The sequence below is a fragment of the Pelodiscus sinensis genome, chromosome Z, assembly GCF_052426305.1.
Source record: "Pelodiscus sinensis isolate ZL-2025 chromosome Z, ASM5242630v1, whole genome shotgun sequence".
Classification (NCBI taxonomy): domain Eukaryota; kingdom Metazoa; phylum Chordata; order Testudines; family Trionychidae; genus Pelodiscus; species Pelodiscus sinensis.
Genome location: NC_143085.1, coordinates 33,411,749 through 33,425,127, shown reverse-complemented (window position 1 = coordinate 33,425,127; position 13,379 = coordinate 33,411,749). Strand labels below are relative to the sequence as shown.

At 51.0% G+C, this 13,379-nt stretch overlaps 1 protein-coding gene across 4 annotated transcripts in view; it reads right to left on the bottom strand.

The window, feature by feature from the left end:
• Positions 1-13,379, bottom strand: part of RPH3A (rabphilin 3A) — a 159,067-nt gene that overhangs the window by 64,432 nt on the left and 81,256 nt on the right. For all 4 annotated transcript variants that reach the window (XM_089775195.1, XM_089775197.1, XM_089775196.1 and 1 more), the window contains exon 3: positions 11,997-12,140. In XM_089775195.1, coding sequence (XP_089631321.1) covers positions 11,997-12,140 — 144 coding nt within the window. The remainder of the gene's footprint in view (positions 1-11,996; positions 12,141-13,379) is intronic.

Below are 13,379 nucleotides of genomic sequence, written 5' to 3'. Positions count from 1 at the left end.
CTGATTTCTTCCTGTGAAGTCAAATGCATAATACATCTTCGCAATAAGGTGGATTCAATGTAGACTGGCAGTTCTCACTGCTACAAATCATTAGAGAGATTTATATTGTAACAACCCATTTCCTTTCCCAACACTTTTCAGTTCTTACATTTCAGGTCAATGTCATCCAGCTAATACCATTTAATTGCAAAACATTTTGGTTTGCGAGAAGCCAATGTAACCATATCAGTCTTACTCAACAAATGGCATTCTGCTTCTCAGTCACTGCTTTGCATCAGCAGCCAGACTCTCTTTTCCTCTCCTCTCCTGGAGAAGTCATTTGTTTATATCTCTAATTTTTGCTGCATGTATCGTTTAACCAGCCAATTACTCAGTTTCTACTAAGGTCTCTAACACAATAGCTGGATTTTAATTTCCATTATGCACATTTCTAAAGTACCCATTACTATGGTATCAAATGGGCTAATTTAAAAAAGCAGGGCATACGTATTAGGACTATTAAAATCTGCAGCTGAACAGAGTAATCCAGGCACTGCATGTGAGGCACATGGAAAATTATTTTCCCCATGAGGACAGTCCTGAAGGTATCCATCCTCTAACAAATCAGGTATTGGTCACTGATGGAAGCAAGATATGGGATATATGGATTGATATATTTCCTATGTTCCTAACATTTTCCCCAGGCAAAATAAGCTTATAATTTGTCTGGTTATATTATGCTGTTTGAAGCACAGAAGCAAACTCCTTTGCTAGATAGGGATACTCTACAAGTAGAGTACTGTGTGGATACAAAATCTGCAATAATGATCCACAGACATCGGCATCTACAGATATGGATTCCCCCTGGATAAAAAAAGAGCACAGAGCCCTGTAAATCCACAGATATATCTTCAAGCACAATCAAACAGATAATGACGACTCTAGAGATTTTGCTGACCCTCCAAGAGGTCATCCATGTTTGTTGTCACCTCTAGATCAGTGTCTAAGGTGACACTGGAACATCCAATTGAGTCACGAAGAAGACCTTTCAAGAGACTTTGAGAATCCACACCCCAACAGAGGTGAGCGACTTGGTCTTTCTCTAGAGGAAGAAGTACCTGGCATTATTCCTGCACCACCTGTTGGGCAATCCAGTCCATTCTCAAGAGACTTAGAGTAACATTTTCTAATTTGACATGTAGATGGTATCATGAGCTTTCGTGGGCACAGCCCACTTCTTCAGATGACCGGGCTGCGCCCACGAAAGCTCATGATACCATCTACATGTTTTGTTAGTCTATAAAGTGCTACCAGACCATTTGTTGTTTTTTTCTATAAGGGTATGTCTACACTACAAAGTTAATTCAAATTAACGGCTGTTAGTTAGAATTAACTTTGATAGGCACTACACACGCGATCCGCTAGTTTGAACTTAATTCAAACTAGCGGAGCGCTTAATTTGAACTAGGCAAACCTCATTCTACGAGGACTAACGCCTAGTTTGAATTAACTAGCTCGAATTAAGGGCTGTGTAGCCACTTAATTCGAACTAGTGGGAGGCTAGCCCTTCCCAGCTTGCCCTGGTGGCCACTCTGGGCACAACCAGGAGAACTCCTCTCCTCTCCCCCAGCCCCGGGCCCTTAAAGGGGTAGACTGTGGCCAGACGGCACTTGACACAGCCAGCCCTGCCAGCAGTCTCTGCCCCGAACCAGTGGCCCCAGGATAAGCCAGGGAGCCAGTGCCAGCGAGCCGTCCCCTGCCCAGTCCCCCAGCACCCAGGGGCCATAGACGGCGCACGCCCTCCTGGTCTAGTGTGGAGGTCATGGACCTCATTGAGGTTTGGGGGCAGGCCCCCAACGTCCAGGATCTCCGCACTAGGAGGAGGAACGCAGCTCTCTACGGGTGCATAGCAGCCGCCATGGCCCAAAAGGGACACAGGCGCACCCAGGAGCAGGTGCGCCTGAAAGTAAAGCAGCTGCGGCAGGCGTATGCCAGGGCCACCAGGGGAGGCGCCGCAGCAGGGGCTGCCACCTGCCCCTACTTCCCCGCCCTCGACCGACTCTTGGGGGGCGGGGCGGTCCGTGCCAGCCTGGGGGACAGCGAGCCGGGACCGGAGGGCCCTGACCCAGGCGCACCGGAGGAGCCACCGCAAGCAGTTCCAGCACCAGAGTCGGCAGGGTCGTCCAGGGAGACCGTACCGGGTAAGTAGTTCGAATTAAGTAGTTGGGGGGGGGGGGAAGGGAGACCAGAGACCGCGCGCGCGGGCCATGCCTTCCACGGATCACGCAGACACCTGTGCACGTGCGAGCACGTGTCATGCCACCCTTGGGCAGGTGGCTCCAGCTGCGTGATACCCAGGGGCCATGGCCCAATAGGCACATGCATGTGTGAAGAGACCTGACATGCTCCCGACTGCGGGGCGGGACCCAGCAGGATGCTTTCCCTTCACATGTCCCCTCTACACGGAGGCAGGGGACATCTCCCCTTCCCCCCCACCGTCCCGGCCACACTATACATGGCACAGGGACATGGGTGCGGTCTTGGGGCAGCTCCCAGTCCCGGGGAGAGCCAGACATCCTGACCATGGCCTCTGTACAAGCACAGCGGCTGTGACGGTGCAGGACATGGCCACCCTCACGTCGCGGGGGGGGAGGGGGCTGGGCATCATCCTCTGCGTCCCCAGGGAGAACTGACCACTTCTCTTCTTTCTCTACAGCTGCACCAGCTGCTCGTGCAGGGCGCACCACCCCGCCCGGGACATGCTCCCACACCCGCGGCCTGCTCCGGACCACCACCACGGAGCAGGAGTACCGGGACCAGCACCTGGGGGCCCTGCGAGCCCTGCACCGCACAGTGGAGGCCTGGATGCGGGCAGACCTCCAGCTCCGCCAGGAGCAGCTGGCTGAGGTCCGAGGGCTGAACTCAAACCTGCAGGCCCTGCTGCAGAGCATGGTGCCCCGTGCTGGTCCTGCGCCTGCTGCCCCCCCAACTACTGTCCCTCCTCCCACTCCTGCCCCCCCCACCTCTTCCTCCTCAACCCCCACACCCTCCTCCTCAATGTCCACACCCCCCACCTCAACCTCCGCACCCTCCACCCCATCCCCCCGGGGACGCCGAGGCCCCCTCCCTCACCGTGCTGGGAGGCGGTTGGCCCGGCGAGACCCCCCACCCCAATCCCTGAGTTTCCCCTCCCCCTCTTTTCCCTTGCCTCCCCCTTCCAGCTCCCTCCTCCCAGTTTTCCCCCTCCCCTCTCCCACACTCTCTCCTGCCCTTTCCCGCCTCCTCTCCCCCATCTTCCCACAGTTTTATTCCCTCCCCCCCCCCCAGTTTTGTTCAATAAAGAGAGTTTCTATTTTTGGACACTTGTGTCCTTTATTTTTTACATCAGGAAGGGGGGCTAGGGAGGGGTAAGTGGAAGGAGGTGAGGGAGGAATGGGATACGAGCCCCCGATGGGGAGGACTGGGTTGGCTCTGCGGGCTCCTCGGGGTGAAAGCTCTCCTGAAGCCCCTCGATTGACCCCCCGGATGGCAGCCTGCGGCAAGTGCAGCCGGTCTGATGGCCGAGTGCTGTGATGTGCCCAGTGTGGGTAGTCCAGGCACTCCAAGCCAGGACTGCTTTGCAAGCGGGGAACCCCTGAGAACTGTCTGTCCGGGGTGGGGGTCGGGTCCCTTTAAGCACAGCCCTCGGCTAGCCTGAGACAGCAGCTCCACGCTCTAAGTCCTCCTCTGATGCCCTGCCGGCACTGCTTCCAGCCATCCTTAACCTCGGTTCAGGGTCCACTCAGTGTGGACAAGCTAGTTTGAATTAGCAAAACAGTACAGGCAGTCCCCGACTTATGTGGATCCGACTTACGTCGGATCGGCACTTACAAACGGGGCTCTCTCGCCCCGGAGCTCGCAGGCAGCGGTCAGCCACCTCGACCTCCGGGGCGAGAAACCTGCTCCCGGTGCCCCTGGTCTGCTGGGGACTGTCTCCAGCAGACCAGGGGCACCGGGAGCAAAGCCGCAGCCGTGGCGGGTCCCGCGCCAGAGCAAAGCCTCAGAGGGGAGGCACCCCACCGCTGCGGCTTTGCTCCCCGTGTCCCTGGTCTGCTGGGGGGGAGGGCACAGCTAGTGTGCCCCCCCCAGCAGACCAGGCTTTTGTTGTGGACCCTGGGGCAGAGCAGCTGGGGTGCTCCCGGTTGGTCCCGCAGCGCCACTCTGGGCACTACTGGACCAACCCGGAAGCACCCCAGCTGCTCTGCCCCAGGCATCCTGATTCAGCCGCTGCTGGTCAGTTTCAGCAGCAGCTGAATCAGGACGCCTGGGGCAGAGCAGATGGGGTGCTGCTGGGTTGATTCAGTAGCACCGAGGAGCGGCGCTACTTGAGCAACCCAGCAGCACCCCAGCTGCTCTGCCCCAGGCGTCCCCAAGTCAGCCGTTGCTGAAACTGACTAGCGCTGACTACAGGAAGCCCGAGGCACAGTTGCTCTGCCCCGGGCTTCCTGGAATCAGCGGCTGATCAGTTTCAGCAGCAGCTGACTTGGGTTCTTAAGTTGAATCTGTATGTAAGTCAGAACTGGCGGTCAGTTTCAGCAGCGGCTGAATCTGGACGCCAGTTCCGACTTACATACAGATTCAACTTAAGAACAAACCTACAGTCCCTATCTTGTACATAACCCGGGGACTGCCTGTAATTCGAACTGGTGTTTAAGTCTAGATGCACTAATTCGAATTAGCTTAGTTCGAATTAACTAATTCGAATTAAGTTAGTTCGAATTAGTGCTGTAGTGTAGACATACCTTAACAGATTAACTCAGCTACCCCCTGAAGCTCATTTTCTAATTTGAGTGTCTAACACAAGGCACCTACATCTATCTATTCAATCACCTAATTCAATGGCTGATAGTGTGCTACGGTCCTGCACCTCCTACTGACTAGAATTATTAGTAACATGGTTGTAGTGTCTGTTCAAAGACCTGGAGCCCATTACAAAAGGAACTGTACAAACAGGGCAAACAAGAGTTTACAATCCCAGTGTAAGACAGGAAAGAATGGATGGATAGGGACAGACAGGGGAGTATAAGGAAAGAAAAAGACAATATGGGGTCAACCTGATAGGTCTCAGCACCCCAACAACCTAACCACTGACTATATCAACCCTAGTGTTGCACTACCCTGGTAAGAACACAGATGCTATAACTGCAGTCACTACCCTATGCTGCAGTGATGACTGCAAAATAAATGTCTTTATGGACCGTCAGCAGGAGCTTTGTGCTCAGCCTCACATCAACTGCAGAAGCCGCAACTGCACGAGCGCACACCCCCTCTCTGCATATCCTGTGCCTCTAACTGCAGTACACGAGAGCAGAACTCTATCAGCAGCCCTGCAGTATGATGGCACAAGCATTTTCTCTTGCTTTTTTTTTTTTAATTCAAAAGGAGCTGAAATCAACAAGGAACTACAGAAAGAACCCTTGTTCAGTGCTGACTCCTCCGCAAAACAAGAACTGGCACCAGCATACGCATGCAAAAGTTCTCTGTATTTAAATATTTATCGTAACTCCAAAAAAATGAATACCGAAGGCAGCCTAATGGGTTTGAAACAGCACCAAGTGGTATGTTTAATGCAGCATGCAGAATAATCTGGAAATAAAAAGCCTTAATCACAAAGCATAAATATGGTTTGATGCCTTGTCTCACAATTGCACGGGCTTCAAACTCTGAAATTCTACAATCGGTCATAAAAACCACAACACTCCTGTCACAACAGATTTGATTGGAACGAGTCTCTCTATTAGGGGTGGTCAAAAGGGCCTCCGTGGGCTGAATCCAGCCCACCAAGCTGACTGATCCAGCCTGCAGCTACCCTGCTACTCCCCAGTCCCAGGTCTGGGGGCAGAGAAGAACACAAAGTCTCCTCTGCCTGTCGGGGGGGGAGGGGTGGCACCAGAGGGAACTGCCAGCTGTTCAAAACATCTTGTGGTTCCCTCTAGGCATGACATGCCCCTGACTGAGTGGGGGTGGGGGACAGGGGACAAAGACTTCACATGCTCCCCCACTCTCCAGGCTCATTGGCCTGGTGACAAGAGAGCACATGAAGTCTCCTCCCGACACCAGAGCCGGCCACAGCCATTCTTGTTCCCCAGGCGCGTGGCCCCGCCTCTGGGCATGGACTCATTCTTGTGCCTCAGGCGCATGGTGCATTCTTGGCCCCGCCCCCACCGAGCCTGGCAGCACCGCACAGCGCCCCTTACAATCCGGCGCCCTGGGCTATCATCCGGTCAGCCCATAGCTTGGGCTGGCTCTGCCTGCCACCAGAGGAGCACAGCACTTAGAGGGAACCACCAGCTGGGCAAAGACTTCACACACTCTCCCATCCCCAAGCCAATTAGGGTATGTGGGCGGGGGAGCATGGGAAGCCTTCTGGCCCCGCCCCTTCTAAGGCCCCATCCCTTCAGGGAGGGCTTAGGACAACTTCAGAAATTTGTGAAGTGCCCCCCCTTCAGAAATTATTGCCGAACCTTGCAGGAGAGCCATGTTTTGCGATTAGCTGTGCATGCATTGATAAAAAAAAGGGACTCAAACATTTGATCCTAATTTTAATTTTTTTTTAAATTAAATTGTAGTTCATTTTTTGACCGTCCATGTTAACTTTAGTTTTACTATTCAGACTTTAAAACACATGTGTTCCCAGCAGGATTAGTAGTGGCATAATGTCTATATAGACCAGGGATGGACAATAATTTTTGAAGGGGGAGCCACTTCACAAATTTCTGAAGTGGAAGGGGCAGGACCTCGGATGGATGGGTCAGGGCCAGGAGAATTCCTGTGCTCCCCGCCCATAAACCGACCCCCAGGCCAATCAGGGAGAGCATGTGAAGTCTTTGCCCTCCACTTCCCTGTGCCTGGAAGAATAGCCAACTGTTTTGAACAGCTGGTGGTTCCTTCTAGGTGCTGCGTGCCTCTGGAGATGGAAGGAGACTTTGCTCTGGATGGACTTGGGGGTGCAGGAGCAACAGGGTGGCTTTGGGCTGGATCAACCAGCTTAGCAAGCCAAATCTGGCCCAGGCAGGCTCTCTTGCCTACCGCATTCTCCAGTCTTCTCAGCTCAAGATACTGAATGATTCTGAACTTCGAAGGTACATTCAACATTTAAGTGCATTGAATATCAGTGTGATTCAATGAGGCCTTTGTTAGGCTTTCACCATTTTTATATGCCTGCAATTACTATTTCATGTGCAGGGACATTCATTTCTATCCACGCAAGAGCCACACTTTGGAAGCACTCCTCACCGCAAGTAAAAAAATCTCACACATTTCATCAAACTACCTTTGATCCAAACCCACCAGGATGCTAGCTAGTTACACACATATTGAAACATAACAAAGGCTGGCTATGAATGGATAAAACAACAAAGGAGGGAGGAGAAACAACAAAGAAAAACGAGATCGCTGATGCAGTCCCTGCAGAACGTGTGCAGTTTGAACATCAGCAACATGAAGAGTGAAGGTGAAAAGTTAAGACCAGCTTATGAAGAGAGCCGTTTCCATCAAAACACAGCAATATGTTATGCCAGACTGCACAAAAACCAGCCTGCCTACTGAGGACATTGTACAACCTTGCTGAAATTTGTTAGTTATTGTAAACATTCAACGCCAATAACTACAAATCTCGACTGTAAACAAAGGCAGAGATCACAAATGGTAAAGACAAGAAATCAATATGCTCTTTTAAGGTGAGGGTCTGGAATCACAAGGAGCTCAGGAGACAAAAAGTGACAGATTTTGCAACTGGAAAATTTCCTTTGACGCCAAAAAGAAAAAGAAAAAAAAGTGGGGGAGGAGGGGCGGGTGTCTTTGCTTGGAGATGTTGCTCTATTCCTGGGTGATTTTAAGTGAATTTTCCCAGGTGGAATATCCACCATCACTCTAGCTGGGTATTTTAGCATACATTTGAAGGTATGTTTGTGAAGTTTGCCTTTGATCCATTTGCTTCTGATCTCCCCTCCTCCCCCTGCTCATGCATTCCACAAAAAGTCGGGGTGTTGGGGGAGGGGAGCATGCAGTACTAGAGAACATGTCTTTGAATCAAGCCTCTCTGAATCGGGCATGTTGCTGTTACTCTGAAGTAGCCTGCAAATGAACAAAAATCTCCGGGATCCTTATACAACTGTATCTTTTATCTTAAATTACAGCAGGGGTGGGGTAGCTTTTTGGGGGTTGGGGCCACTAACCCACAGAGAAATCATTCAGAGGCTGCACTCAAGTGAGAATTTAAATAAATAAATAAATAAAAATAAAAAGACCGTCAGGCCATGTCAGTAAGGGAGAAGCAGAAAGACATTGCTCCTCATTTTCCTCACATACCAGAGCCTAAGGGGGCCCAGACTAGTAGATTTTGTGTGCTCCAGCCCTACAGGTGGAAGCAGGGGACTGGCGTGACAGCGTGGGCTCCCCCATGCTAAGGAGGAGCCCCAAGCCTCAGGGGCCAGATGCAGGCAAACTGGGGCCGGCCTGAAGTTCAGCACCTGAATTACAGGAGAAAATTAACCACCTTCAAAGACTTCTGCAAAGCCCTGTGCGGATACAAGATCACACTGTGTATTCGCATTCACATCTGTATCCACAAAAATGAGCTGTGGATATCTGTATCTGTGGATGTGGATACAAAGTGGATATCTGCGAATTTGCAAAGCTCTAAGCTTTTGCACCAGCATCTGTGTCCTCATCAGAAGAGCCTCTCTGACAGATTTGCAAAAAGGGTCGGAAAAAAATATACAAATGACGCATGAGACTATGCTAATCAGTAGTTTATTTGCATTTCCTCTTTCGGAAGAGGAAAGCAGTCTAGATTTACCCAACTGGAGGTCTCTTTCAATAAGATGTTCCAGCCAAAAACATGTTCTTGGGCCCACCACAGCAGTAACGGGAGGAAAGTCAGTGTGATGCAGGCTAGGCTATCTAGTATAATGCCCCCTTCAGTCCTTAAACACCCTCTAAATCCTATATTTTTCCAGTAGAACACAACACCGTGCACATGACCAACAATCATCCATACAGCAACATCATCAACTGGCTAATTCAACTGCCAGCCTCACTTAAGTAAATAAATGAAAGTTACAATGGAATGTTTATCGCAATTAGCAAAGGAGTGTGGATGGGGAGCAAAGCAGCAAATGGACACAATGAGGCGAGACTTCTGCGCTCTGATAACAGTTTCCATCTGAGTGCTGAATTAGGTGGAGAACGCAACAGGCTGTAGTGGCTTTTCCCTATTGAACAGATTTCTCCAGGCCAGCAGTGCCAGCTTAGAGAGATTCTCTGCAGGCATTTTCCGTCCCTCCCCTAGTAGAACACTGCAGTGCAGTTGCTGCTGTCTAGATAATTAGTCAAGAGAATTTTGCCCCTCCCATCCCATCCCATCCCTCTGATTGGGCCTGGGAGCCAATGCAAGTAGGAATGTATCTCTGGGCATGGACGCCTCACACACACACCCATCCTCTCCAGCAACCCCAGGACTTGCTCAGGTGGTGATCTCTCAAGCAGCAATTCAAAGGGACCACTGCCTCGTAGGATGGTGAGGACATCGGAGCAAAACTTCCACAAGAGGTTGGAGTTTTTTAAACCACAGAAACACAAAGCAAATGGTTCTGTCTCTAAACGGCCTCTTTCAGTGGGACAGCTCCTCTCTGGGTCTCCCTTTGTGACCCAGAGAGGAGACGGGCACTGCGAGAATAACCTCCCCCTTCCCCACCACCATCAAAATGTCATGAGTCAGTCCTAAGGTACATAGACCTCTCTGTGAGCACCTGCAGCCCGGTGGATTCCGGGACAAGGGGCAGGATGCAGACCCCTATGACACAAGGGTCCACCCCCTTGCACGCTAAACAATGTTCCACCACATCATCAGGCAAGAGTTTGATTGGGGAGCTGTGGTGGGCACAGCAGCAACCCTTCAGCTGCTGCAGATTTGCTCGGGTGGAGTTCTGTAACCCAGGAAAGGAAAGGAAAGGAAAGGAAAGGAAAGGAAAGGAAAGGAAAGGAAAGGAAAGGAAAGGAAAGGAAAGGAAAGGAAAGGAAAGGAAAGGAAAGGAAAGGAGGATGGATGGTAAGATGCTGTATGCCTTCAGAGTTCCCCTGCACCCCACGTCCATTTACAAGCACTTGACCTGAGGAGAGGATTCAGGTCCATGGACAAAACTTAGCATGCCAAATTCTGCTCTGTCGTTGATGCCTGGCCAGCAATGACAATAGAGCAACTGGACTAGCAACAATGACACAGAGCAGTTTCTGGCCTGGCAAGGACCACCTGGAGGCTGCCTCCAAGGAGGTGCTGGATGTTATCTTGCACACATCCTATCTTGGAGGTTCTGGAGGTTAGCTGTTTACATGGACACAGCTGTATTCCATGCTTACTCAGCATGGTCTCGGTCCTCCTTTAGTGGCTGACAACTTTAGGTTTGAGAGTTCGCTCCTGGCTTTGTGCTAACAGAGCTGGTTCTTTTAGCTTAGGTAAGAGAGAATCACACTTTCCGATCCAGAGGTCCAAGGTCCAATCCACCCCACCAACCACCCACACAGGTGCAAGTTCTTACATTGTGACCTCCAAAAAAGCCTAGACTGCCATTTAAATGAGATTAAAAACCAGGGAGGAGAGGAAGAGTCCACCAACTAATGAAAGGAGCACAAGAGATACTGACAGGGATGCTGAGAGAATCAAGACTGAGGACTTCACTCAAACAGCATAAACCAAATGGCCAATACCAACCATGTGACAGAGCTGTGGCGGGCAGAGACGCCTATTGCTTTGTAGTGTGACAATATACCTTCCAACACCTCAGCTAAAAGCAAGACTCTTCTTGTATATTACCCTAGAACAGATGGATGACTCTGAACCAGTATCTCATTCAGCCAGTCTCAACGGAACCTGGATACACCATGGACGTCCTTCTACATACCACAAGTGTGTACTTATCTGGACAGCCCAGCATATCAGCAGCAAACAGAACTCAAATCAGCCCCATTAGATTCTGTTCCCTTGCAGTGAAGCCTGTGTTAATTACAGGCTCTGCTCTTCCAGCAGCTTCTTGAGCTGAAACTTTGACATACTGGGGCTAGGAAAAGTTGCAGAAATGGGCCCATGCTATATCAGAATCATAGGACTGAAAGAGGTCTTGAGTAGGGATGTAAGTGACTAGTTGACTACCTGATTAAGTATGTGCTTATTGGTTAGTTGAGTAGTGACTCAACTAGTTGCTTCCTCTAGCCTTGCTACCTCAATCAGAGAGAGGCAGTAAGGGGTGGGGAGAGTGGGAGCCAGCTTAAAAGACAGCACTGTCTCCACAGGGGGGCAGAGGAGGCAGAGGGACCAGGCACAAGCCATGAATCAGCTGATTCCCAGCTTGTGCCCGATCCCCCTGCTACGCTGCTGCCTTTTAAATGTATTAAGAGCCGTCAGGCTCTTAATACATTTAAAAGGCAGAGCTGCAGCGGGGTTGGCTCACGGGACCAGGAGCTAACCCTGCTGTGGCTCTGCAGTTTTCCCCCTTATCAACTACTCGAGTAGTTACTGGAAATTCTATCAACTACTCAATTAGCTGATTAAACACAATTTAACATCCCTAATCTTGAGAAGTCAAAGTTCTGTCCCCTGACAAGAGCAAGCATCATCTAGACTATCTCTGATAGATGTTTATCTAAACAGATCTTAAAACTGGATTTCAAAATGTAGGGGCCACTTTTGGAGAATCAATCATCTTCTAACGGAAGATTTGATTTCAGTTTACCCAGACATTTAAGATGGGCAAAGTCATGTTAGCATGAAACATGTCTGGGCTCAGATGGTTTTGGAAGGGAGAGAGGGTAGCATGTAACAAGCAGAAGCAGTTCTGTACGGTAAAGATCAAATGGGCTCTCCTATGATCATCATACCACAGCTCTGAATCCAATACTTAGAAAAAAAGAGAAGCCCATGCGCTGACCCATGTTACCATCTTGTCGCTTCCATGGAGTGAGTGGCAATGTAATTTCCTTACCCAATACGCTCTTGCTCCATTTCTTCCATTTTCTCTGCTCGAGCTATTACTCGGTTGATGATCTCCTTCTCTTCATCTGTCAGCTCTTCATTTTTCCGTAGTCTTTCTGGCTGGTTTCCACGTACTGACCATCCAGCAGGGAGTCTGCAAAGAAGTCAGAGGCAATGAGACATAGCGGGAGGAAAGATACTTTATACATGTACAGGGCCCAGAGCCCTCTGGAAACAGGTATCCCAGAAGAGAAAGAATGCAAACAGTTGGCACATGGAGGGCAGTTGTTATAATTCTCTCATGTTTACCAATTCTCTCCCCATATATAGGTTGCAAGCACTTGTTGAATCTCCATGCATAGTGAAAACTCCTTATCAAAATTCACTGAGTGCAACCTTACAGTCTACCTCCTACAAATCATGTCCGCCTGGAATGGGTTAGGCAAATGGTAATCAGAGGCACTCATTCTTCTGCTAAGCTCTGTTCGTTACTTCATTCTCCAACCCACCCCATTGAACTGTGGAGTCCTGTCCGACTCTTAGTGTGTGAGCAGAGATTGTCTCCTTGTTGTTTGTCTGTACAGGCAGTCCCCGGGTTACGTACAAGATAGGGACTGTAGGTTTGTTCTTAAGTTGAATCTGTATGTAAGTCGGAACTGGCGTCCAGATTCAGCCGCTGCTGAAACAGACCGCCAGTTCTGACCTACATACAGAATCAACTTAAGAACCCCAAGCGTCCCCAAGTCAGCTGCTGCTGAAACTGATCAGCAGCTGATTCCAGGAAGCCCGGGGCAGAGCAACTCTGCCTCAGGCTTCCTGTAGTCAGCGCTAGTCAGTTTCAGCAGCGGCTGACTTGGGGACACCTGGGGCAGAGCAGCTGGGGTGCTGCTGGGTTGCTCCAGTAGCGCCGCTCCTCGGCACTACTAGACCAACCCAGCAGCACCCCATCTGCTCTGCCCCAGGCGTCCTGATTCAGCCGCTGCTGAAACTGACCAGCAGCAGCTGAATCAGGACCAGAGCAGCTGGGGGCTGGGTTGGACCAGTAGCGCCCACAGTGGCGCTGCAGGACCAACTGGCAGCGCCCCAGCTGCTCTGCCACAGGCGTCCGGAGAAAAGCCTAGTCTGCTGGGGGGGGCGTACTAGCTGCGCCCCCTCCCCCCCACCCCAGCAGACCAGGAAGACACGGGTGGCGGACCGAGACGCACCGCGGTCCTGCCGCCTGGGTCCTCCGCGGCTTTGCTCCCCATCTCCCTTGTCAGCAGACCAGGGAGACGGGGAGCAAAGCCTCTGAGGACGCCGGCAGCGGGACAGCCGCGGGGCGTCTGGGCTGTCCCACTGCCGGCTTCCCCCGCGGCTTTGCAAAGCCTTGGGGAAGCCGGCAGCGGAGCAGTCC